The sequence below is a fragment of the Alligator mississippiensis genome, chromosome 6, assembly GCF_030867095.1.
Source record: "Alligator mississippiensis isolate rAllMis1 chromosome 6, rAllMis1, whole genome shotgun sequence".
Lineage (NCBI taxonomy): Eukaryota > Metazoa > Chordata > Crocodylia > Alligatoridae > Alligator > Alligator mississippiensis.
Window position 1 is genome coordinate 22584544 of NC_081829.1, and position 25851 is coordinate 22610394.

At 46.9% G+C, this 25851-nt stretch overlaps 1 protein-coding gene across 2 annotated transcripts in view; it reads right to left on the bottom strand.

Annotated features, from left to right (window-relative positions):
- Positions 1-18117, bottom strand: part of ERCC6 (ERCC excision repair 6, chromatin remodeling factor) — a 79001-nt gene extending 60884 nt beyond the window's left edge. For both annotated transcript variants that reach the window (XM_019499447.2, XM_014605075.3), the window contains exons 1-5: positions 18022-18117; positions 16865-17301; positions 12009-12129; positions 8789-8897; positions 4207-4942 (exon numbers count right to left, since the gene is read on the bottom strand). In XM_019499447.2, the coding sequence (XP_019354992.2) occupies positions 4207-4942; positions 8789-8897; positions 12009-12129; positions 16865-17301 (1403 nt within the window). In that variant the 5' untranslated portion in view covers positions 18022-18117. The remainder of the gene's footprint in view (positions 1-4206; positions 4943-8788; positions 8898-12008; positions 12130-16864; positions 17302-18021) is intronic.
- Positions 18118-25851: the final 7734 nt, after the last annotated feature.

The window sequence follows — 25851 nt, forward strand, 5'->3', positions numbered from 1 at the left end:
TCGTTCCCAAGCCCAGCAGCACAAATCTTGCAACTTTGCTTACACCCAAGTGGCATATTCACAGTTTAATAGCTCAGAAATTGCTGCTTCATTACCACCTTAAAATGTTGTCTAAATGGAGACACTGTGCTTACTACTGGCTCCTCAACAACAGCACTACTAAAATCAGTATAAGCTTACAATAAGCCAGCGAGGCAAACATTTTTGGCAGGTGTGCCACAAATTAAGCCTCATGCCCTCTGAGTGCCACTGTGATCCCCTTTCCCTGCCTAATTCACCATTGTGCTCCCTACTTCCTGCCTGCACTCTGTCTGATCCTCTGCTTTTTTCTGCTCCTTGCTTTATGCTCCATGTCTTATTTTGCTGTTTTATTTTCTGTCTCCTGGCCTATCTGCTGCGGCGGTGCCTGTCCCTCTCCCTGTTATGCTGTGTGCCACATGTACCATTGTGTACCTCAGGGCAACTACCCCTGTAGCAAGCATTCTTTAACTTAATACAGCTGGCTAGTAACCAAGTGCACAATGTTCATAAATTCCAACACCATGCCCTACCCTGCCCTGCAGCATCTTTATTTAGGCTTTTAGCTGCGCTCCCTTTGAGAAAGAGGCCAACTCCACGTGGAACTGTAATACCGGAAGAAAATTAGTTTAACAGACTTCAAAAGGCCTGATTTTTAATAAGTTATTCATGTAGGCAGTTTGAAATAGCTATGTTATGCCAGAGTGTTAAAACTTCAGGTAAATTAATTTTAACCTTGAACTAACTGAACAATTTTAGTTGTACATACTGAGAAAATTCATTTGGCCCTCAAAGAGCAGCTGCTGCCATTTTGGGGAAGGGACTTTATTCTTATGTAATAAATTGGTTAAATCCCTGCTTAATATGTAAAACTCAGTATTAACTATGGAATAGCAGCCAGGATTTATCTAATAGTTTTGTTGAAGATATTGGGTGGAGAGTGGGGGGAGAGGGCAGAACCCAGTCTTCTCTCCCAAAGCTGTGTTGGTTTGACTGCCAAGGCTGTGAAAAAATATTTCTCACTAAAGCAAGTAGATGTGATCTTGAATAATCATCATTTGAGCAAGATAATGCCATTTGAATACAGTGAAACCTGTTTAAAATGGAATTGCACGAGACTGGGAAAAAGTTCTAGCTTAGACAGGTTTTATCTTATAGGAGGGACAGAGCCATCTACTCCCCCTGGCTCTCTGATAGCCCACCCAGCAGTGTCAGTCATTGATTGGCAGGACAAGGTACAGGGTGGCTCTGTACAGAGGGACCACTGAGAACAGCCCTAACCTTTGTGGGGCAGAGGTCAGTAAGCAGAACTGCCACCCACCCTGCAGAAGCCCTGGGGACAGTCTTGGTTGAACAGCAAAGGTAAAGGGCCAGCCTGTGCCCCACAATCAGCTCCTGGTGCTGCTTGCAGAAACTCTCTCACCCTTCCTTCCCTACAAGTGGTCTCACAGGCAAGGCAGCCTGCAAGTATTGTTGCTCACCAATGGAGTGGCAATGGGGACAAGGCAATACCAACGAACAGCCCAGAACTAGGCAGCAGCTCCCCAGTCCTGGGCAGAACAGACATTGGGTGCTTTAAGAAGTATGCCAGCAGCCCTGGGACTGGGAAGCTGCTATGCAGTCCTGGGGCTGCTGACACACCCTTTAAAATGCCTGCCATGCAATCATCCCAGGTCTAGGAAGTTGCTCCCAGTTCCCTGCCTGCTTGCATGCCAGACACTTTAAAGGGTAAGCCAGCAGCTCCAGGACTTCATACTAGCCCTTGCTTCTGGATGTCTGACAAAGGTTTTTGCACACCCTCAGTCAGCATCTGTTGCCAATATAGCTGCCCTGTTCCCATTACCACCCACTGCAGGTGGTAAGTAGGGGCAGCTCACAAATTGCCCCAGCCCCATTGCTACCTAGCAATAGGGACAGGGTAGCACTGACGGGCATGGGACAAAGCAGCCTCCGCCTCCCAGGGCAGCTTGCAGGCTACCCTTTCTCCACTTCTTTAAAAACTGAAGGCAGGACAGCACCAAGTGAACTGGGGCAACTTGCAAGCTGCCTTGTTCCCACTCCTGCCAGGCAGCAAGAGAGAGGGCAGCCTACTGGGTCCCTGCTGCCATCAGCTACCAATGGGGACAGAAAAGCACAGAGAAGGAGAAGCTTGCTGCTGCCCCACCCCAGCTGCCACAAAGTTCTCTATGGGACTGTGACACCTGTCTGAGAGGGAACCTGTAAAAGCCAGAAACAATGTCAAACTTCCCTTCCATTTCTGCTTTAGACATCTTCCGTCTTGTACAGACTAAATCAGTCACTCTCAACCAGGGCGCTCAGAGATCCTTTGAAGGATGCCAGGACATGTGAAGCAATAAGCAGAAAAATGCAGGATGATTGCTTACCTTTACTGCCCAGCCTCTTTGCAAGGAGGTAAGCACTGTAATATATAAATTAGTTTTTGAAATTGGCTGCCATTTAGTTCACAAAAGTAATGGAAGTGTGCCTCAAGTCCAAAAAGTATGAAAAGTACTGGACAAAATATACAGTGGAGTCACATCTTACGCGGGGGTTAGGTTCTAAAGTCAGTGCATAAGGTGAAAATTGCGTATAGTCAAAATTACCCTTGAAAATCCCTTAAATCGCCCATATTGGGAGTTGTCAGGGCTTGATGTTGGTCCAGGAGATGATGGGCCAGGCTTGGGTGATGGAGAGCGAGTCGTAGACGAAGTGGTTGGCTCTGGTTCAGCTTGAGAAGTAGATTGCATAGGCTCATGTGCTGCTGGTTGTTTTTTCTTGAAAAATGCGGTGATCGGCAACTGTCGCTGTTGTCTCTTGAGCTGCTCAAACATTTCTTGGTACGGTCTCAAATCATCCGTAATAGTACGTGCGATTTTGAGGCTTCGTTCCATGGAGGGATCGTATTCAGAAATTAAATCATTCGCTGTTTCTTCGGTTGAGCACCAGATGAAGTAGTTGGCTTGCGTTTAGGGGCCGTGTTGTACAAAAAATACGTACCTTTAAACACCAGAATCACACTCAGCGCGGCGAGATGCTCACACTATGAGAGGCAGGAACTCATTGACTGGAATGGCAGGCGGAATCGCCCGCACTATTTAAATTGTTATTTTTCTCTTTTGCCGAGCGCGTATAGTTGAATTCGTGCAAGTTAAATGAGCGTATGATGCAACTCCACTGTATATCATTTCCTATACTGCATACTAGGATCACAGAAGTTTTCTAGCTTGAGCAAGTGTTTGGCTTTTACAGGTTTCACTGTATATGAGCCCTCAGGACTACAGTAACTGCATCAGAAAATACAAAATCAGAATCTCTTTGGTCAGTAATAATACTGGCCATATATTGGAAAGTATCTTACACATACGTTTAACCAGTACTAAGTTAAAAAAAAAAAAAGTATTTGATGGAAAGAGTTTTTCCAGCTATCCTTATACACAAGAAATAAAAGGCTCCTTTCTTGTAACCAGAGTTTCCCCAAGATAGAATTCTGCAAATTCCAACTTGTGGCATGACCCAACAGTTGCTATAGGATCCCATAAGTGAAAATGTAGAGAGGTCACTCAAGGGAGAACAGAGGCTAACCTTTACCAGGCTAGTGCTAAGGCAAGTTTTATTACAGACAATATTACTCTCTGTTTTAAGTGTGACCGCACATACCAACAATTGATTCGATTGTGGAAAAAATAGTACAAAAAATCATCATTCACTTGTGTTATTTCTTTGTGGACAGTAAAATCAAGGGCTTAGAGCACAGGACTGGAAGTACTGCCTTTTAACCTTAACTCTACCTGTGATTGAGAAACAAAAATGTCAGGCAAGTCATGCTCTCTCTGCCCTTGCACTTTCTCTCTACCTGTAAACTGGGAAGAAGGACACTTATCCATTTTTGTAAAGCATATGAAATCCTTAAAAACACAACAGAAGAGAACAAAATTAGCTACTGAGACATGTACTGTCTTATTCTGGATGATTTTTTGAGCATTCAGAATGCTGAAAACTAAACTTGAAGTAACAGTTATTTATTTCACAAAAGCAGGCTGCATAGTAGTAAGACATCCCTATTGGCTCAGTCTACTTTTACAATCACCTCCCCCACAACTAAATTCTTAAAAAATATATTTCAGAGATTTTACCTTGTATGTCTAACGTAACCCCATAAAAGTTAATAAAAAGCCTTCTTTGACTAACCTTAGCCTTTGTTTATAGCAATCTTCATCTCCATCATCTTTGCATCTTTTTATTCTGCGTTTTCCTATTTTGTTCTCTTCTTCCTCTTCCTCTGAACTTGGGAAGAAATCATCATCTTCAGCTTCTTCCTTTAGGTCTTTCTTCAAAGATTTTCTTTGTCTTAACAAAGTCTTGAGTTCATAATCAGAATCATCATCAGCATAAAAAAGTGCCTCTTCCTCCTGCTCTTCCTCTTCAGGGTTGAAAAGCTCCTCATCTGGCACATAATCTGAATTTTCACTATCATCCCCATCATGGACTCCCATCTTCCCCTTGGCCTCAAGAGGTCTCTTTTCCTTTGGGATTCCTGACTTGGAATGGATCTGAAGAGCATGGTTCTGAAGTTTCTTCAAACGCTTTTTCACACACTTGTCTGTTGTTGAGAGGGGTCTAGTTTTGCCATTTTTTCCCTTTAGGGTTAATGTGGGCATTGCACACTGAATGTTCTTAGACTGTGCTTTCTTCTTTGCTCTTTTCTTAAAAGATAGCCTCTTCCTTTCAGATGACAATTTAGCTTGATCTGCTAAGTACTTCTCAAAATCAGATGCTTCAGTTAGCACTAGCCTGCGTGGCTTCTTTTCTGGCTTTTGAGGGACTTTAGTCCCAAAAGGGGTCATGTGGCCAGTGCGAATAAGCTCCTCCCATTCTGTTTCCTGAGCTGGCATAAGCATACTGCCAAGGGATGATGGACCAGGCTCTGCAAAGAGAGTTGGAACAGTCATGTCTCATTTGTAAATTCAGTAACATGCTCTAAGTAATTTAATGTAGTTCCAACAGATAACTAGGTTTGTTTCACCTTTAAATGCAGGTTTTGGAAAATTAAACAGAGATCAAAATGGTGAGATACTCTGTGGTATGTACATAGCCATCTTTCCTCCCAAAGTGCTTTTTAAACTAGACTCATAGAGGAATTACTTCATCAACCATTGAAATGCAGTCACGTCTGGAGTAAAGGACGTCAACAGCAAGGAACATAAATTATGAAAATATCTATCCCTGTAGGCTCAATCCCCAAGTATGTTCTGTGAAAGTAGTGGATTAACACAGTGGTCACCAATCAGTGGATCTCAACCCATCAATAGATCTCAGAGCCTCTTGGAGTCAATCTTGAGGCTGGGGTGGGAGGCCGAGGGCTCCTGTGCATGCATGCACATGCCCCAGCCCAGCAAGTCAGTCTGTGGGGGAGGGAAAGGGCAGTGGCTAGCTTAAGGCCCCCGCAGTGAGGGACAATGCCATAGAAGCAGAAGCAGCAGTAAGTTGAGTGGGGCCCCAGCCAGGTGGGACTTACCTGCTGGGGAGATGTGCCCCCAAATAATTTTTTCTCCCTCTGCCTTGATCTGCCCTTACCTTCCCACAGACTTACCTGCTGGGCAGGGGGGTGGGGGAGTGGCGGCGGCACATGGTAGAACTTGGGTTGCTTTTAAACACCAGAGGTGATCTCCTACTTAAAAAGGTTGGAGATCACTGGATTAACAAAACCACCAATGTACTAATACCTTAACACACTTTCAGTTCATCAACCCATAGCATATATAACACTGAAAATCTCACACAGCATTAACTTCAGTCATTTAATACTACAATTAAAAATAACTGGCATCCTTTCATCTGCCAGAGACAGTGGATATTGCAGCCTGTGACGCAGATTGTTTGCAGTGTTTCATGTGACTGAATAGTCCAATCTGAGGTTTGCATGATTCATAGATGTCAGGGTCGGAAGGGACCTCAATAGATCATCGAGTCCGACCCCCTGCATAAGCAGGAAAGAGTGCTGGGTCTAGATGACCCTAGCTAGATACTCATCTAACCTCCTCTTGAAGACCCCCAGGGTAGGGGAGAGCACCACCTCCCTTGGGAGCCCGTTCCAGACCTTGGCCACTCGAACTGTGAAGAAGTTCTTCCTAATGTCCAATCTAAATCTGCTCTCTGCTAGCTTGTGGCCATTGTTTCTTGTAACCCCCGGGGGCACCTTGGTGAATAAATACTCACCAATTCCCTTCTGTGCCCCCGTGATGAACTTATAGGCAGCCACAAGGTCGCCTCTCAACCTTCTCTTGCGGAGGCTGAAAAGGTCCAGTTTCTCTAGTCTCTCCTCGTAAGGCTTGGTCTGCAGGCCCTTGACCATACGAGTTGCCCTTCTCTGGACCCTCTCCAGGACAGTGGCTACAAGTGTATATGTTATGATTGGGTGGTTGGGAAACTGTTTGCTTCCTATAGACTCATTAGGGCAATATTACTGTTAAACTTATAACTGGCCATTTTTGCTTCCCATTCAATAGAAAAGGGACACAATGGCAGCATCTCTACAATACAACTGTCCATATTGCAGCCTTCCCACTAGAAAGATATAATTTATAACTCCAATCCGGTATGGTACGCCTATCTGTGGATCAGACCACAGGATTTAGGTTTACACCTTGATCCAGCATAGTATTTAAACATGCTTAAAAATTAAATGCAAGTTTTCTTTTTGAATGCAGTGGGAAACTGAACTTAAAGTTAAAAGTTAAACGTGTGCTTAAGGGATTCCTGTTTGTAGTTGCAAAGTATAGAACTGAGTTTGTGCAGTCAGTGGAATATTTTATTTACAGCTTTAATATATTCCAACTTGGCTCATAAGAGAACAAATCAAATCAATTGTATTTACTTATCCTACTCAAGGGATGATACTAACACGTGCATTAAATGCTGCTATTTAGTTTAATTAATGGTTCTTCCCCCTGAATCTGGTGATTATACTCACTTATTGACTAAATTTGATAATCTATAGCTTTCAGAAGTTAAAACACAGTTCAAAAGATTTCAACATGACCAAGCTGTGTTACCTTGTATCAAAGGCTGGAAGGGTTCACTGAATTCATCAATGTAACAGCAGAGACCTTATGATGCATTTCTACTGAGGACAGTGCCCGAGGTCCCTTCCAACCCTAATTTTCTATGATTCAATAAAAGCAGTAGTTCTTTGGAGTAAGAATGCACTTTTTTTTTTGCAAAAATCTTGTTGGTCTAATAAAACATATCTCTACCATGAGTCCCACTTGCTTTTTCTTCTAGACCAATATGGCTACAACCTCAATACCTGACACATGGAAGATATCGAATTTTAGTCCTTTTTTAAAATGTAATCTTCATATTTTCCCAAGCAGAAAGCAACTGTGACCACCAGAAACCTGAGATCCTGCTTCCTGTCTTTGTTTCAAGATAATCTGCATCATCACCATTTCAGGCTGGACATAAGGAAGAATTTCTTTACTGTCCAAGCCCCCTAGGTCTGGAACAGCCTGCCACTGGAGGTGGTTCAAGCGCCTACATTGAACACCTTCAAGAGCAAACTGGATGCTTATCTTGCTGGGATCCTATGACCCCAGCTGACTTCCTCCCCTTTGGGCAGGGGGCTGGACTCGATGATCTTCCGAGGTCCCTTCCAGCCCTAATGTCTATGAAATCTATGAAAATCACAGATCCTCACAGGAGGTGAGAGACTCCATACCAGCTATGAACTGACTGCCCAGAGGATTTTTCCATCTATTGACTCCTCTGTGAAATCCTATGAAATATGAGCTTTCATTTCTACCCAGGAGAACTTTTACAATCTTTTCTCCAATGCCTGATGAAAGGTGTTTGTGCCCGAAAGCTTGCAATTATTTTTTTTTTTTTTTGCCAAAATCTTGTTGGTCTATTAAGACATCATTTCCACCACAAGTCCTGACTATTTTTATTGTTAAATTTTTATTGTTTAGTTTTTACTTCTATAACCTACATAAACCCAAAACATATCGGACTTGGAATCTGCTCCAATTCATGTCCCAAAACATTTTACTAAGTTTCAGTTAGTAACACCTAGGACAACCCACTAAAGCAGTGTTGCTCAACCTTTGAGATGTGCAGTGCAGGTGGCAGTCTGGCACAGAGATCAAAGGGGGCATAACTGGACCTGTGGAGTCGATGATTAGTGATGAATAAGAGAATAGATACCAGTTTGAATCCAAGAGCCCAAGCTGAGTTTGTAGTGGGCAGTAAGGAAAACCATGTGCTTGGTTAATTTGATTTAGGAAACACTGAGACAATGAATGTAGTATTCCATTAAGAGTTGTGTGCTATATTGTGTACGAACATCCAAAACAAATATTTTTCCCTTCTAACTAGCATTTCCTACCAAGATAAGAAAACCAATTTTGTGAGTACTGATTGATGACATTCAGCTTATAAAATGTAATTCAATCATGATGTTAGTCTTTATCAAATTAGCTGTGAAAAAATGTTAAGATTTCCAATTTATTAAGTCTGATACTTTAATGCACAGTTCTCCCTACTGAACTAAGCACAAATTTACTTCCATTCTTTAAAAATCCCCACATGAATACTCTGTGATCTGCAATTCTGCAGGTGCAAAGAATTAAGCATTCCTAAATCACTCTTTGAAAACAAACCACTGAAATTTATTTACTCACAGACAAAGATCTTGACAATTAGCTTCAAACAACAAAAGGAATTAAACAGAGCCAAAAATAAGGAAGAGATATACCATAACGTTTTACCTTACCTTCATCAGCCTCAAATTCAATATTGTTTGCTTCAATGAAACTCTCTTCTCCACCAAGAATTGCCTGGAGACGCTTCTGTTTTGCTTTGATTTTCTTTAGCTGTTGTTCCTTGAATGACAAGGGCACACAGTATTTAAAAAGATAAGAAAAGCAAGTTTGCATATAAGTGAGAGACTTCAGTTACTCATAACATGGTATGCCAGAACAGCATGAATACCATTTCACCTCTGAAATTTAAGTCCAAAATTTGATGTGGTCCCACATGAACACAAAGTATGTAAAAGGATCAACCCACAAACTGGTGGGTCCTTGTTCAGAAAAGACTTAGACAATTTGGCATGGTTTACCAAGAGTAAGTCTCAAAGTTTTAAAAGTACATTCAATTATATGTAAGCACACAAGATACTTGTGCAAAATACTAGTTAACTACACCCAAAGGAGAGTCATTCTTTGGGCAAAGTACACATTGGGGTAGTTACAAAAAGATACCCCCCAACCACTTACCCATCCTTGCTAACATTATGTCCATGTCATAAAACACTTTTTATATGTTATCATTAAGACAGAGTGTTTCATGCATCTGTTTTTATCTTTCTATCTCAATACCAAGAGTAGGATTTTCAACTACTATAGTTTTTTAACTGCTGGAAAAAGGAGAGTAGTATTAAAAATATTGCTGTAATTCTCAATTTCAGTAAAAATATACTGAAGCACTTGATTTATGGCAGGGATGGGCAAAATATGGCCCACAGGCCAGATCCAGCCCTCCAAATGATTCTATCAAGCTTATGGCACAGTCTGCTCTCTTCCCTCTACCATGCAGGTCCAGTGGGGGCCGAGGCGTGTAGCAGAGTGTGCACATGTGGGACCAGGGGGGAAGCCAGTCCCTAAATCACCCTCCTGTCCCTGTGCCCTGGCTCCTGCTGTAGGCGCTCCTCCACACCAAGCTCCAGGCACCTTCCCCTCCCCCTGCACATGATGGCAGTGGAGAAGGAACAAAGCTGTAGAGGTCAGTGCTACAGCGGTACTAGCCAAGCAGGGGCCCAGGCTGGGGGCAATGCAGCTGGAACAGCAGCAGCACTCAGACACCAGTGGCTCTGCCCTGCCCTGTTGCCTGCTGCCGTTGCCCACCAGCCCCCAAGGCGGCCTCCTGCCCTGCCACCCTACACCTGCCCCACTGTCACTGCTTGAAGGAGGAAGGGGCAGGGAGAGGGGGGTGTGTGTGTGTGTGTGCGCGCGTGCACGCACGTATGTACATGCAGGGGAAATAGGTCCGTTCTAGCTCCAGCCCCAGTCCCAGTACAGCTCCCACCCCTGGGGGCGAGGATTGGAGTGTGCGCCACACGACCAGCTGCCTCCCCTCAATCACACACGCTAGGGGTGGAGGGGCAGACTCCATTTTGGGGGGCAAAGGGCAGTGGGAGCCTTCCCCTGCCCAGCATGCCCTCCACTTCACCTGTCAGGGTCCTGAGAAGATGGGTGGCTGCTTCCTGCCGTGCCCCGCTCTGGGTCTTTGTGCCACTTCCTCCTCCCTCCATAACTTCCCCGAAATCCCCTCTCCTACCCTTCCCCTCCCAAGCTCCAGTACAAAGGAATGGGAAAAGCTTGGAGTTTTTTTTGGCAAAATAGATCCAGAAGCAACAGCACTAAAGAGGAACAGCTTGGATTGCTCAAGGAGTTTCCCCCTCTCCCCAGGCTACCTGGATAAAGAGGCAGGTTGGCCCAGGCCAAAGCGCAGGGCCCCTGGGCAGGAGAGGCACTTTCACATGGCTCCGCCTACAGCAGGGCTGGGCATGCCACTGGAGTCACTAAGAAAGAGCATTCCACCCCAGGCCTGAAGCAGGGACTTGGTGTTCCCCAATGCTGCCAAGAACCCTGGGTCCTTCACCTGCTGGGGTAGGAGGTGAGAAGTGCTGCCCCCAGAAACAGGGCAGCAAGGCTGCCCCTGCGCAGTTGTATGTGGGCATCAGTGTCTGTTGCTTCCTGGCCCCAAAGCACTCCTGCTGTCTCCTAGCCAGAGCTGGGGACTCCTGAGACCATGGCCTGGCTCAGACCCTGGGTCAATGCAACCCAGGCTCCTGTCACAGTGGCAGAAGGGTCTGACCACTTGCAGCCTCCAGCACTGAGGGATGAAAAAGCTCTGCTTGCCCCCCATTCTCAGGCTCAATATACAAGAGTAAGACTATTTGGGCTATTATGCAATCTCCTCTAAATACAGTACACAAAAAACCAAAACAAACAAACCAGGAAAATATTATTTCTTTTCGTACTGTAAAATTTTAATTTTAAAAGTTTGAGTTTTTTAGTGTATTGCTTTTTATCTACAGTCTGTTAAAATTATATCTTTTGAAAGATTGTGTGTGCACAGGCCTCAACTTGATTCATTTGGTGCTATTCTCTGGGAGGTCCGACACCCCTGAAATCCCCACCGATTGGTAGAGGGCGATGAGGTAGGTTGTTAGAGGGGTCACAACCTCCCAATGCATAATAGGTCATGCCTGTGCCTTGTGGTCTATGGGGCAGAACTTCTGGGACCCCAGGGGCAGGTCATACACCACGAGGGTGGGCCCTCTGGATGGACAGTATTTCCCAGTCAAGGGGTGGACCTTCTGATGTCAGGGACCAACAGGAGCAGGGGAATCTGGGACCAACATGGTGGCCAACATGGCAGTGAGGGGGGCAGAGTTTGGTGTCAAGTGGGCAGGCCTTATGTCATGGGCCACATGACAGGGTGGGACTTCCAGTTCCAAGACTGCAATCCCCCACCTCCCAAAAGGAATACTTCTGGGGCAAGGGAAGGAACTTCTGGTGGCAAGGGTCTGAGGTTAGGGATGGGACTTCTAGTCCCAAGATGGCTAGGGGCAGAGCACTTGTCAAGGGGTGGAGCTAAGTTTGACAGGAGTTGTATCCTTGCTGCCCTTGACAGCTCACCAAAACTTGTCAAGTGGTCTCCAGTTGAAATAACTGCCCACCCCTGGTTTAGGGTCTAAACCTGATTCAAAGCCCCTTAAAGTCCTGCATTCAAATCCCAATGGACTTCAACATTTCTGGATGTCTTTACAACTTTTGGTAGAAAAAATCCAAACTACTGAAAAGGTAAAGGAGCATAAAATGTAGACTCTGACTCTGTATTTGAATTCTCAAGCTTGGAGCTACTTGAAGCAAATTCCAAGCACATGTTAGGTTTTTTCCAATAGGAAGATAAGTTCTTTTGGTCACCTTGTTATACTTTTGCCGTTTTACGGAATCTAGTTTTCTGTTTATATCTTTGCTTTTTGCAGCTTGTGGGGTAAGTTGCTCAATAATTGCATTGATGTGTTTCAAAGATGTTACACATGACCTGAAAAGTAAAAAGGATATTAATGTATTAATCAGATATAATAATGATAGGAGTAAATATAATACATTTTTCAAACAAATAATTTAAACCTAGAAGTTAAAGCCAAAAATGTAAACACATACAAAAGCCTGAAATTAAGTCCCTAAAAATGAATCGATTTTCTAGGCCTTTGAACTTTATAAAATTAAGCATTTATGATTACTTTAGTATTAGCAGAAAGATTTCTAAATTTAAAAAAAATGAATATATGAACAACCCATTGCAATATCTGCAACTCATATCACACCTCTCCTAATGCAGGACTACCTAGACATGAAACAGACCGCTTTATTTTTATTGTCCAAAGCAAGTGACCTGCAAGAAACAAGCATGGGGGTGAGAGAGGTAGGTCTCTTCAAACCTGTTTTAACAATTTAATGCAGGGATATCAAGTATATGGCCCAAGGGCCAAATTCTGCTCATGGAGCCATACAACTCAGCCCCTGGGTGGCTGGACCAACCACATGCGCCAGTTTTGGCTAGATGGGCTGTATGAGGCACACAGGGCTGAACTGACCATGTATGCTACACGAAGACAGGGGGCCAGCACAGGGCATACACTGCATGCAGTGCTACACTGGACCAGCCCTGAGAGATGGCTCTGGTGGTGGTCCAGATAGGGATGGCCTGGAGACAGCATGCAGGGCCAGTCCAACATGGCACCACATGCAACTTGTCTTGTGCTGGTCTTCTCTGCTGCATGCAGTACACGTGACCAGTCCAGCTTTATGCACAGCATGCACCACACATTGCCTACTGAGGATTTGCTGTCCGCATGGAACTGACATGGAGATCACGCTGCCTGAGACAAATAGGCTGGACACAGCATGGCACATGACACAGGGGAATTCAAGACTGCATACAGTGCCCTGAACTGATCCATGGAGCTAGGTCCAGCCAGCATGTTGCGAGCAACATGCACTCTGTGCTAGCCCCATAGACCACATGCGGTGAGGCATGGTACACGGGCTGGACCCAGCACTACAGGCACTGCACAGATCAGTCCTGGTTTGGTCCTCACGCTGGCCCAGAGACCCATGCATGGCCCTTGGGGCTGGATGAATTTGACACCGCTGAAATTACATAAGAGCATTTTAAAAAAATATATTATTTTAACTTTGCAGTCTATCAACTTTGCAGCTAAACCAATAAATTACTTTTACAGCAAAAGATAAACATAATTTTAAGAAGGGAGACATCAAACCAAGCTATGGGTCGGACAATTTGACCTTCTATGCCTAGCTGGTAGAGGTGCACTGATACATCGGTCCGATATCAGATTGGCACCAATATAAAGAAAATTGGCTGTACTGGAAATCGGCACAATGTGGCCAATAATTTGGCTGATAAGTGCCCGTGTGTGCACAGCTGCAGCACAGCACACAGGAAACAAGGAGCACAGCCCATCAGCTTGGAGAGCTGCGTGTAGCTAAAAGTCCATTGTGGTGGAAGAGAAGGGAAGAGGGAGGGAAGGAGGAGGGAAGGGGTGTGGGACGCAGCATGGAGCCGCAGCTCATCCAGGGGGCAGGGGCATGTGCCCCCCCAGATCTGCGTAGGGCGGGATGGCGAGGCTGCAGCTGCCGACTGGAGCCAGGACTACACCAAGCTCTTCTTGGCAGGAGCTGGGCTTGGGGCAGGTGGTGGTGGTGGCGGCGCTGGGAGGGGCTATGGGACGGGGGTTGCAGCCACCCCAAATTTGGCTGTAGCATACCCCACGCCCTGCCCCCGCCACAGCACTGCCACCACCCACCCAGAACAGCCCCTGCTCATGGGTGAAGGCAGGGTCTGGGCCAGGGCTGCACCAGGCAAGTGGCAGCAGCGCTGGGAGTGGGGGTTGGGGAGGGAGGCTACAGCAAAATTTGGGGTGGCTGTAGCTCCACCCATAGCCCCCTCCCAGCGCCACCACCACCTGCCCTGAGCCCAGCTCCTGCCGAGAAAAGCTCAGCACAGCCCTGGCTCCAGTCTGCCCACCCGGCCCCATGCAGATCCGGGGAACACCCTGTCTCCCCTATGTCCCCTGGGATGCACAAAGCAGTAGAAGGTGCCTCCTAGCCCACCGCGGGGGCTAGGAGGTGCGGGGGCTAGGAGGCGCCTCACACGGGGCTCCGTCTCACACCCTTCCCTGCCCCTGCCCCACTCCCTCCCTCACTGCAACGGGCTTTTATCTGCCCCCGCCATGCTCCTTCCCTCCCCTTCCACGGCAACACACTTACCAGCTGGATGCAGCTATATCAGAAATTAGATCAGTATTGGCCAATATGCATCCTTAAAAAAAATTGGTTATTAGTATTGGCACCCAAAATCTCTATCGGTGCATCCCTACTAGCTGGGATTTATAATGTTGAATACTTAAGTCAGGGGTGTCAAAGATATAGCCTCTGAGCTGATTCCGGCCTGTGGAGCTCTGTCAACTAACCTGCAGTGCTGTCCATGGATCTGAGTGGACTGACATACTGCATGAAGTATGCACTGGATTGGTTTAGTGCTGCACATGATGCATATGGCCAGCCCGGGATGCACATGCTATGCAGCGTTTTCACTGGGTGAGCCCCACACACTGACTCTAGCATGTCAGGCCAATCTATGGGCCCATTTGGCTTGTGGACCAGTGCTGCACCATTCATCCAGCCCACAGGGCCAGACAAGTTTGACACCAGCCACACATGGCATCTATTCTATAAATGCTTTTGACTCTACCACCCTCAATAGGTATATCCTTTCTCACCAATTCTGAAACCATTCCATTTTCCCACTCCCTAATTCCTACCTTTATGACCATTCTTTCATAGTCTAACCTTCTTCCACTATTCCATCTCCCTAAGTCTAGAAGACCATAACCATAATTATTTCCTTTTTTCTTCTTTCTTTATGCAGTCTTGTCTAATCATTTGGTTTCAACTACTGCCACACTGCTGACAATGCAAATCTCCCACTCATTACTACTGTTCTCCAAAAAAGTCATATTATTTCAGCATTCTAAATCCCTACCCTGCAAAACCAGTTCCATAACCTCATGGAGGTTGCCCCATTCTTCTTCCCTGACCCTCTGTCCACAGTGATCTGATTTTCTGAACTGTATCCAAAACTAGGCTCTGATCCCATAAACACTTGTGAAACTTGCTTAACAGGATTACTCGGGTGCAGGAAGTTGATTCAGTGTGACTACTGATGCTTGCGTTTATGCTTAATTTGCCTAGCTTCTAGTTGTCAGTTCATGTACTTATTAACAGTGCTAAGTTTAACTAAGCGACTGATATCTGTAGACACTTATATCAGGCTACGCATTCATGAAACCAAATAGAAATCTCTCTGGAACACACCTGGAAAACACACTAAAATATGCAAACAGAGATGGGGACTAAGTGTCACACTATCAGAGGCCATCACTTAACTAGTCAGCTAGAGACAAGAAAAACTGCTCTGAGCTTATACACTATTTTATATATCGCTAATTTACTTTGGCAAAGTGGACTTTCTTGAGCAAAACATGTGCTGGAATAAGTTTTAAAAAGGAGAACTGCATGTTCCTATTGCCATCTGCATTATATGCTGAGAATGCGCTGCTAAATGCTTGTACTAGTTTTTTTCATTTTATTTCCAATTGTAATTTGGATATAGAACATATTGTTTCAAGCATCTTCACAATGATCTCCTCCCACTGGAAGTCACGGTCCTTAAATCTCAAGTACTAGATTCTTACATAGAAAATTTCCCAAATATTTTTACAAAGCCTTGCAACAAGATCCTTTGTTCTGCTACTCACCACACATAAGAAGCACATCACATGATGCTATTTTCAGCATCACTGTACTGAGCATAGCTCCACTTAGGCTAGCTATTCTTAACCAGGGTGCTGGAGCGCCCTGGGGTGCCACCAGATCTTCTGAAGGGTGCCAGAAGGTGTGAGGATGTAAGTGAGGTGTGAAGAAATAAGCAGATAAGTGAGGCTCAGGCCTAGCTGGGATGATCCCCAACCCCTACTGTCTTGTCCTTGTATAAGCAGATAAGCACTGTAACATAGTTTTTGAAATGAGGTGCCACTCAATTCACAAAAGTTATGAAGGGGAGCCTTGGGTCCCAAAAGGTTCAGATTGACTTAGATTGTCAATAAACCTTACAGCTTTTGCAACACATTATGAACCAATCTTGCAATGACTCGTCAGACAAGGAACAAAACAACTCAGATGGGCTAGTGGATAGAGCAGGGGTCGGCAATGTTTTTGGGCAGCGTGCTCAAAACACCTGCCACTCAACTTGCAAGATGTTGATGTGCCAGGGGCAAACGATGGGGAAGCCGCAAGGGGCTGGATGCTTGTAGCAGCGCAGCTTTGTCTCCTCCCCCACCATCTGCCTCAAGATGTGCATGCCAAGCAAAATGCCTTTGCGTGCCATGCCTTGGCACCCATGCAGGAGGATGCCCACCCCTGGGATAGAGCACCAGACTGGCAGTCAAGAAAATTTAGTTAATAGTCCTTCATCTATCACTGATTTACCGTATAAACTTGAGCAAACTGCTTAACAGAAATCCCTACCAATGAAACAGAAATGAAGATACTTATCTATCTTTTTAAAGCTGTTCTGAGCTCTGATGGTGACAAAGGCTAATCATTCTGACATCTGGAATTCAAAAAAAGAACCCCCAAAACTGAGCAGTTTTAACTCATTTACAGGAAAAGACATGACAAACAAAACTTACCGTAAGTCATCAAGAACTGACTGATATTCCTTCTCTGCATCAGCTATTTTTGTTGTCTTGTTAGCTTCATTAATTGCATTATCTACCTGCTGAAGGACTCCTTGTTCCAATATATCTTGATCATAAACATCAACTCCCAAACCTTTCAGCTCAGCAGTTTGAGCACCGTGTGCAACACACTGGATCTGCTGTCTGTCAATATGTAACAGTGGTTGTTTTTTCCTTGACAGCTCAAAAAAAGGAGCCATAGATGTGGATGGCCTATTCTCCGTAGCAAGAGCTCCTCCAAGACTGTCCTCCAAGTCACCATCGCACAACTCATTTTCTTGTCCAATCCCCGTTTCCTCAGAGTCATTTAGATTCTTATCACTCACAACAGCCACTGCCGCCTCTTCTTGGCTACTGTCTGGGGGGTGGCTAGTCTCTGTTGGCATCATCTGCTCAAATACAAACGACAACATTAAGAATGTCATTATTCTCGCTGGACTCAATGTCTGCGACATGGCTGCCTGCGACTATGGGGAACCCACTGACCACTCCGTGACCAAAGCAGCTCCCTCCAGGCCTGCGTTCCAGATTTGCTTTTTGGCAAAATGCTCACAAATCAAACCCTCTAGAGAACTGCGGTGCCAGGCGGGCAGGGCAAGGAGCTGGCTCCTGTGAGAGAACCTTGCTTTCCAGCCTCCTCCCGAGAGCCCCAAAAGTAGCAACAAAAAGAAAACAAAAATCCTAACTGAAGCCGTTTTGGATTTCACAAAAACTCTGATGGAAAACAGCGGCTGCCAAGTTATGGGTCACAGGTGACAGCTAGTTCAATCACTAGGCCGCGGCCTGCAAGGCAGACCAAACCCCTCTCCCGGGTAGGGCGACTCGGGTGTGCAGCGCCCGGGCGAGGCCGCCGGTCCCAAAGGAGGGCCCCGCGAGCTCGGGGCGCCGGGACGCGCGGGTGGGCGGGCGCGGCCGCGAGGCAGTGGAAGGCGCTGCCGCACCACGCAGGGCGTCGGGTCCGCCCGCGGCTCGGGCCCGGGCCCGGGCCCGGGCCCGGGAGGACGCGTGGGGGCCGGGACCGACGGGGCCACTGTGCCTAGCGGCGCCGCGACACAACACGACAACCCCCCCCCCCAGCCCCGGGCCAGACCCGCCGCGCCCGCACTCACCTCCCCCGCCGCGCCGGCAAGCACCACCGCGCCTGCGCGCTGCGCACCACTTGCATAACCACGGCGCACGTTCGGCGCTGCCTACCCATCGCGCAACGCGGCGCTCCACAGACGCGCATGCGCCCCTTGCCTTGCCCGGCTCGGGACCTGCATGAGCCGGGTGGCAGGGGGAGGGGGCGGGGCCCGGGCGGCGGTGACGTCACCAGAGGGGCTGAACCTTGAGGCCGTGGGCGGGAGTCGAGTAATTCAGCGCCGAGGCTCCGGGTGGTTTCGGGGTCTTTTAGGAACATCTTGTGGTTGAGCTATTGTTGGGTAACAGCTTCGGACCAGGGAAAAACGTGAGGGAAATTATGATTAGCTGCATAATTTTTAAAATATCTACAGATCAAAGTCAGGCGTCTGTTCCTGGAGGGAATGGAAACTGAACTGGCTATATTTTGGTGACATCATGTTTATCATCACACACTTTCCTTCATAGAATCGTAGAAAAGTAGGGCTGGGCGAGGAGGGGTGCACCAGATTTTTTGGGCCAATAGCAATGGCCTAATATTGACCAGCCATTTATTCCTCCCCTTTCTCTGCCCCACTAGGGAAGGTGGCAAAATCCCTAACCAGTTTGCCATGGGGTAAAATTTTTTCCTGACCCCAAAAATATGTTTCTCACGCAAATCCCAGGACGTCATTCTCCCCTTGTACTCGGTGTTAGTGAGGCCGCAGCTGGAGTACTGCGTCCAGTTTTGGGCTCCACAATTCAAAAAGGATGTGGAGAAGCTTGAGAGAGTGCAGAGAGGAGCCACGCGCATGATCAGAGGTCAGGAAAACAGACCCTACGATGACAGGCTGAGAGCCCTGGGGCTCTTTAGCCTGGAAAAGCGCAGGCTCAGGGGTGATCTGGTGACCACTTATAAGTTTATAAGGGATGTTCACCAGGATCTGGGGGAACTTTTGTTCACCAGAGCACCCCAAGGGATGACGAGGTAGAACAGTTATAAACTTCAGCAAGACGGTTTCAGGCTGGACATAAGGAAGAATTTCTTTACTGTCTGAGTCCCCAAGGTCTGGAATAGCCTACCACCGGAGGTGGTTCAAGCACCTACATTGAACACCTTCAAGAGAAAATTGGATGCTTATCTTGCTGGGATCCTATGACCCCAGCTGACTTCCTGCCCTTCGGGCGGGGGGCTGGACTCGATGATCTTCCGAGGTCCCTTCCAGCCCTAATGTCTATGAAATGTATTAAATGAATGGACTTTGAGCAAAGGGACTGTCTGACCCTCTACCCAGGAACCTCTGGGTGTGTCCAGATAAGCGCGTTGTGCCTCTTGCAGTGTCCCAAACCAGTTTGAGATGCTCAAGAGGCATACTGTGAACAAAAAAATATTCCCCACACTGCATAGTTGCAGTGTGGGCTCAAAATTTGATACCTGGAAATCCAGGTATCAAAAAAATACACGGTGGGGGAGAAAAAAGCGAGGCAGGGTACGGTCCCGGACAGTGCCCTGAGGTAACCCGGAAGCCTGTCTTCTGGAGAGACACTCTGGTCTCTGGCCAGAGCATCTTTATGTGCCTTTACTGTCCCAGCATGTGGGGCACACTCCCTTAGCATGCTAGGGCAAGCAGATGCATGGCAAGGATCTGGTGTGACTAGGGCCCAGGCGCTGTCACAGGTAAGTAGGGACTGGGGGGAGGATTGTGGGTGTGGGGACTGTAGGGAGGGGTTGCTGCAGCAGTGGCTGTGGGGCACTCAAGGCCCACTGCTGTCAGAGCCCCCCTATGGTGCAGCCCTGGCCACCTCAGAGCCGGCACCACTTATCATGGTTGCGGCCTGGCATGGCAAAGCACAAGGCCATGCATCTTCTGCAGCTCTGGCTGCTGCATACGCTGCCCTTCACCCTTGGGTCACACGTGGCAAGCAGCACTTGCACCTTACTGGACCGCAAGGGATCAAGCTGTTTCCTGATGCCCTCCTTCAGCTGCCTCATCAGTGTTTGGACATGTGGTGACAGCGGCTTGCCCCAGTCAGGAATACTGATCCCCTGGAAGCTCTCCATTTGGTTCTGAAGTTACCTCATTATGGGGATCACCTGGCTAAGGAGGGCATTGGCAGTGCTGAGGGTCTCGGTGGCCATGAGGAAGGGCTTGAGGACCACCAAGATCTGGGAGATGGTATCCCATCAGCTCTGTTAAGGGGGCTGCTGATCCCAATCTCCCTGAGCAAGGTCATCTCATGGATGGTCTTCTGTTGCTCCACCAGCCTCTCAAGCATCAGGTATGTGGAGTTCCACCGAGTCTCCACATCCGGCATGATTTTGTGCTGCGGGATGTTCAGCTCTGCTTGTTTGTCCCACAGCTTCTTGCCCCACTTGATGCTCCAGTGGAAGTAGCCTGCCACCTTCCTGCATTTGGAAATGAGCTTGCTGGTGGTGCTGGCACTGTCACCAGCAGCCCTGTCCCCCTCCAAGGAGTCCCTGACAGTGAGGTGGAACTTGTGTGCCACACAGCAGATACCAACAAAGTTGGCATCATGGACTGCCTTGACCAGGCAGTGGCACTGGCATTGCTTCCCTCTCCTTGCTGCTTGTGGAAGCCTCATCTCTGCTAGCCGGAGGAAAGAGGTTGAATCTCAGTTGTTTTTTTGGGGGTGGGGAACTTACACCTCTCCCTCTACCCACTCTTCCACCGCACCCTGAAGACTTGCCACCTGCCTTTCCACCATGCTTCATGGTGTGTTTCATAGTGTATTGCTCTTATACAAATATGTAAATGTATCCGCATTCCTATCTAAATTCTTGAAGGTGTGTAGTCTTCTATGCCATAAGGTAAATGTATCCGTGTTCCTATATACATTTTCTGAGGTGTGTAGTGTATGCTGCAAGGTAAATGTATCCACGTTCCTATATAAATTCTTGAAGGTGTGTAGTCTTCTATGCTGCAAAGTATAAATGTATAGAAATAAAATATAAATGTATCTCCCTTCCTATATAAATTAATTTCTATAGTGTAATATCCTAACCAATATAATTATAAAATTGAAAAGAATAAATCAATGAATATAATAATAAAATAAAAGCATCTAGAAGAAATAAAAAGGTAGTCTGGAATCCCTCTTGCTAGGCTAGGCTAGCAAGCAGGAAATCATTCAGATCAATGCAAGTAGTAGCCTTTGTTGTCTAATGCTCCTGAGGTACTAGAAGATATCTCAGTAACTGTCAGACCCCAAGGCAGAAAGCAGGCCAGTTCAAACAATGCTGCCTTTTATGCTGTTTTTCCATCCTTCCCCCAGAGCACTGGGATTGGAAAGGACCTCAGGGAAGGATCACAGTCACTGGCCATCTACACAGTCAATAAGAGAGCAGTCCTACCCCACCTCTTCCCCCTCCCTCTCCTTACTTTCTGTTTCCCTGCAGGCAAACCCAGCTTGAGCTTTGAAACTCAAAATGTTTCAAAACTTTTGAAATGTTTCGACTGCCCTTGTTTCATTTTGAGGCTGTTTCGAAGCCCTTCATTTCATTTCAATTTTGCTGTTTTGAGCTCAAAACAAGTCAAAACAGCATCGAAACAAAATAGCTGGTGAAATTTCACACAGCCCTATTGATTTTGTTTCTTGCAAGTTCTTGCTATTTCCTTGAAAGCTTTCTTGGTGACTTGCCCATTTTTTCCATTGCCTGTATGCTTTCCTTTTGCATTTGAGACATCTTACATGCTCCTTGCGCAGCCACATTAATTTCATACCATTCTTGTGCTTCTATCAGATCAGAACAGTTTTTGGCTGGGCTTCCAATAATGTGACCCTTAGAATGTCCAGCCCTCCTGGGCTCCTATATCCTTCAGTCTGTTTTCCCATGGCACCATACTAATTATCTTGAGTTGGGTGAAATCATAAAATCAAAAGGCACATTAGGTCACCTAGTCCAAACCCCTGCTCAAAGCAGGATCCTTCCAGCCAAAGCTTTGTCTAGCTAGGTTTGGAACACCTCTTCTGCCTTTTTGAAATCTAGCAACTTATTTCTGCTGACCTCATGTATTTTCCATCTCAGGATCATGAATTTTATCATACTGTGATCACTTCTTCCCGAGTTTCCCATCACCTTCACATCTTCCACCAGTTCTTTCCTATTGGTCAGGACAAGATCCAAGATAGATGAGCTAGTTATATTTCTGGAACAGGAAGTTGTTCTCCATACAATTTAGAAACTTGCTTGACATTCAGTTTGGCAGTATTCTTTTAGAAATGTCTGGACAAATGAGGTCTTCTATATGTACCATCTTGTAACTTTTGGATAGGTTTGATGCCTCCTTTAAGAGTTCCTCATTTACTTATTCTTCCTGACTTGATGAATACATCTTATTTAGTTAGTCCATAAAGGTGCATATTGACCCAGCCTTCTATAATAAATCACCATTATATCAGTGCTGTATTTTTCACCTTTTATCTTCACCCAAATATATTCTGATGTGTTACCTTCTTTCTCCTAAACCAGGGAAAAAGTGCATGTTGGGGGGTTTTTGGGCATATAAGATGATATGACTACTTTTTCTCCCAACTCTATCCCTCCAAAACAGAGTGTACCCTCAACATTGACATTCCAGTCATAAGAGCTGTCCCACCAGGTCCCTGTCATACCAATCAGATCATAGTTCTTTTTACAGGCTGTGAATTCTAGCTCATCTTGTTTGTTCTCCATACATCTTGCATTTGTAGACATACATTGGACATATTTTTCATTCTCATCTACTTGCTTCCTTTTTTCATTGCTTGTTGCTGTCCTGTGACTCTCTGGCCCTTTCCCAAGGTTGAGCTTCTTCCAGTCCTTTTCCCTCTGGAGTTTTGCTCTGTTGCTGGAAGGTTTTGTCCACCATCCCCCATAAAACCTAGTTTAAAGCCCTCCTTTCTAGGTTGGCTAGATGATACCCAAAGATGCTCTTTCCAGTTCTGGTTAAATGGTTCCCTTCTCTTGATAGCAGTCCTTCTCTCCAGAACATCTTTCTATTGCCAGGGAATCCAAAGCCTTCACATCAACATCACTGTCTCAGCCACGTGTTTACTTCCAGGATATGATGGTCCCTGCCTAGACCCTTGCCTTCCAGTGGCAGGATCTATGAGAACACCACTTGTGCTCCAAGGTCCTTAAACCTCTTGCCAAGACTCTCGTAGTCTCCTCTGACATGCTCAGTGTCATTCCTGCCAGTATTGTTGTTGTCTACATGGACAAGTAGGAAAGGGGAGTGGTCTGAGGGAAGGTTGAGCTTTGGCAATCTTTCTGTAACATCTTGAATACCAGCTCTGGGCAGACAGCACACTTCCCAGGACCCCAAATCCAGATGGCAAATTGGTGCTTCTGTTCTCTGCAGAATGGAGTCTCAAATTACCACCAATCCTCTTTTACATCTTTGTGCAGTGGTCTTAAGAGCTCCCATTCCTGGTGCCCTGCACTTCCTGCTTCCTAGAGTGCTGAGTCCTCTGGGCTGTGCTTGCTGATGTCCTCACCTCTGCTTTTTCCTCTGCTGTTCTAACCACGGAGTTCTTGAATGCAGTTACTAACTTCAATTTGTGGGCGCCAAGCTTTGCAACAGGCTTGCCACAAATAAGCCCTGCATCCTCACCAAGTGTCACTCCAATCCCCTTTCTCTGCCTAATCTTTGTTTTCTGTTTTGTTCCCTATCTGGTACTGTCTGGGAGCCCAGGGGCCTGGCTCTGAGGCACTAGCTCAACTTAGTCTGTTCCGGTCACCAGGTCCTGGCCTCTGTCTGCTGTGTCCCACTGGCACTGGGCTCTCTAGGGACCAGGGGGTCTGGGAGCCCAAGGAGGCGAGGGGGGGGGCTGAGTGTATGTAAGAGGGCACCATACCCAGGGGCAGTCAAGGACCTCTGGAGGCACTGCAGAGTCCCCTTTATTTGGATTTTCTTGTGGGAACAGTCTCCCCTGTACTCACCTGTTACATTTTGATGTTTCTATGGGTTCTCAAAAGGGAGGCTTCCCAGATCTGGTCTTAACTCCCAAGCACACCCGGAGTGAGGAACTGCTGGCTTAAGGGCTAATTGCACAGCTCCGTACCACCCCTGCACCATGCCTCTTGCCTTACAGATGTTACATGGATATTATTCCCTCTGTTGGGGTTTCAGCCTACTTGGCCTTGGCCCCTTTAATTTGGCTAGGCCTTCTAGCCTAGGCTTACTGTGCTGGACCTGGCTCTGAGGCACTAGCTCAACTCAGTCTGTTCCAGTCACCAGGTCCTGGCCTTTGTCTGCTGCGCCCCACTGGCTCTGGGCTCTCTAGACCCTGTGTAGCTGCGCACCTCTGGTAATGGACCTTGTAACCCTATGTGGCTGTGCTCCTCAGGTGCTGGGCTTTCAGACCCTTTTCTGGTTGCACTCCTCTGGGTACTAATGAGGCTTCCACCTCCCCTTATAGCCTCATCTCATACCACCAGTTTTAAATCTACAAGATAAATGCTAAGTCCCTGGTCTAACAAAAATAATAGAGGCAGTGTGCCTGCTTACCACACATCTCTTCCTCTCTGGGTCACTCTGTTTGGTGCTCCAGCCTGCAGGGCTGATTTTCAGTTTCCTGGGGTATTCAGGAGCCCACACACTGCCACAGCCTGGGCTTGCTAGCCTTCAGCTAGCCCAGTCCAGGGCTTAGGTAACTCTGGCCTGAGCTCTCACACAGTCATGTGACAGCCCCCAGTCAACTGGCCAGCCTGCAGGGCTACCCTTTAACCCCTGCTCTGCTGGCAGGCTGTGCTCTGTAGATCCTGGCCTTAAAGGGGCCACCCTGCTATCTAGTAACAGGGCTATGGTTCCCTGTTACAGTGTATAAATATGCAACATCAAAGAGAGAATGCCTGTGAGGCTTGGGGCATGGTGTAAAGGAGGAACAGAGCCATGCATTGAGTTCTTAAAACTATGGGAGCCTAGAGGGGCACACATAGAAACATAGCCCTTGAAGCTATAGACACCCTGCAGGGGCACAGGCCAGTTGAGAAGGGCCCCTTGAGTTTAAGGGTTAAATGAAGGCTATTGGGGATCCAGGAGAGACCTGGTGGTTCTGCAAATGGATTAAGGCTCACTAAGGCCCATGGGCAGCCTCCCTTATTTAACCTCTAGTAAGAACAAGGCATGGCAGGTGAGCAATCATGGGAGGGCTGCAATAGATACTGAGCTACGCAGAAGTTACATGGTCACCAGGGGGTGTCATATCTTCCCCTGGGGTACAGATCTTCTACAACCATATTTTCTTTAATCCAAGATGAATCCTGTCTCCCAGCCCACCCCTCATTTAATATGGGAGGCTATGGCAGCAGGACCCCCCCACCACTGAACCCTGCTATAAGCCAGGAGCCCCCGGAGATATCCCTAACCCTTCCAGTGCATGGGAAGGGAAAGAATGAGCCTTTTCCCAGCACAGGCACCTACCAGGAGAAGCGCCAGCAGTGCGGTCTGGGGAATCCCCAGTGCTAAGGCCAGCATGCTTTGTCAGCTAGTGCTGGCTCCAGCTGGGCTGGCGCATGGCCAAACACATTGTAAAGGTGTGCCCCATTTCAGCTGGGGATGGGGAATCCCAGAGAAGGAAGCACAGCTACAGAGAAGCCAGCTCCCATTTAAACCTGCCCTGGCAAGGGCAAGCAAAGGAAAGCGGCAGCTGTTCCTTTACAGCGAGACTCAGAGGAGTCTCTTTACTTGTCGGAGTTCTTTGAGGGTTCATCAGACAGCAGGCAGAGTATCAGGAGGTCCTCTCCACCCTATGGAAAAGAAAAAGACAACAAACCATGAGTCAGTCACGACATGAGGGGAATATTCCCCAGGAACCCTTGAATAAGGGTGTCCCTT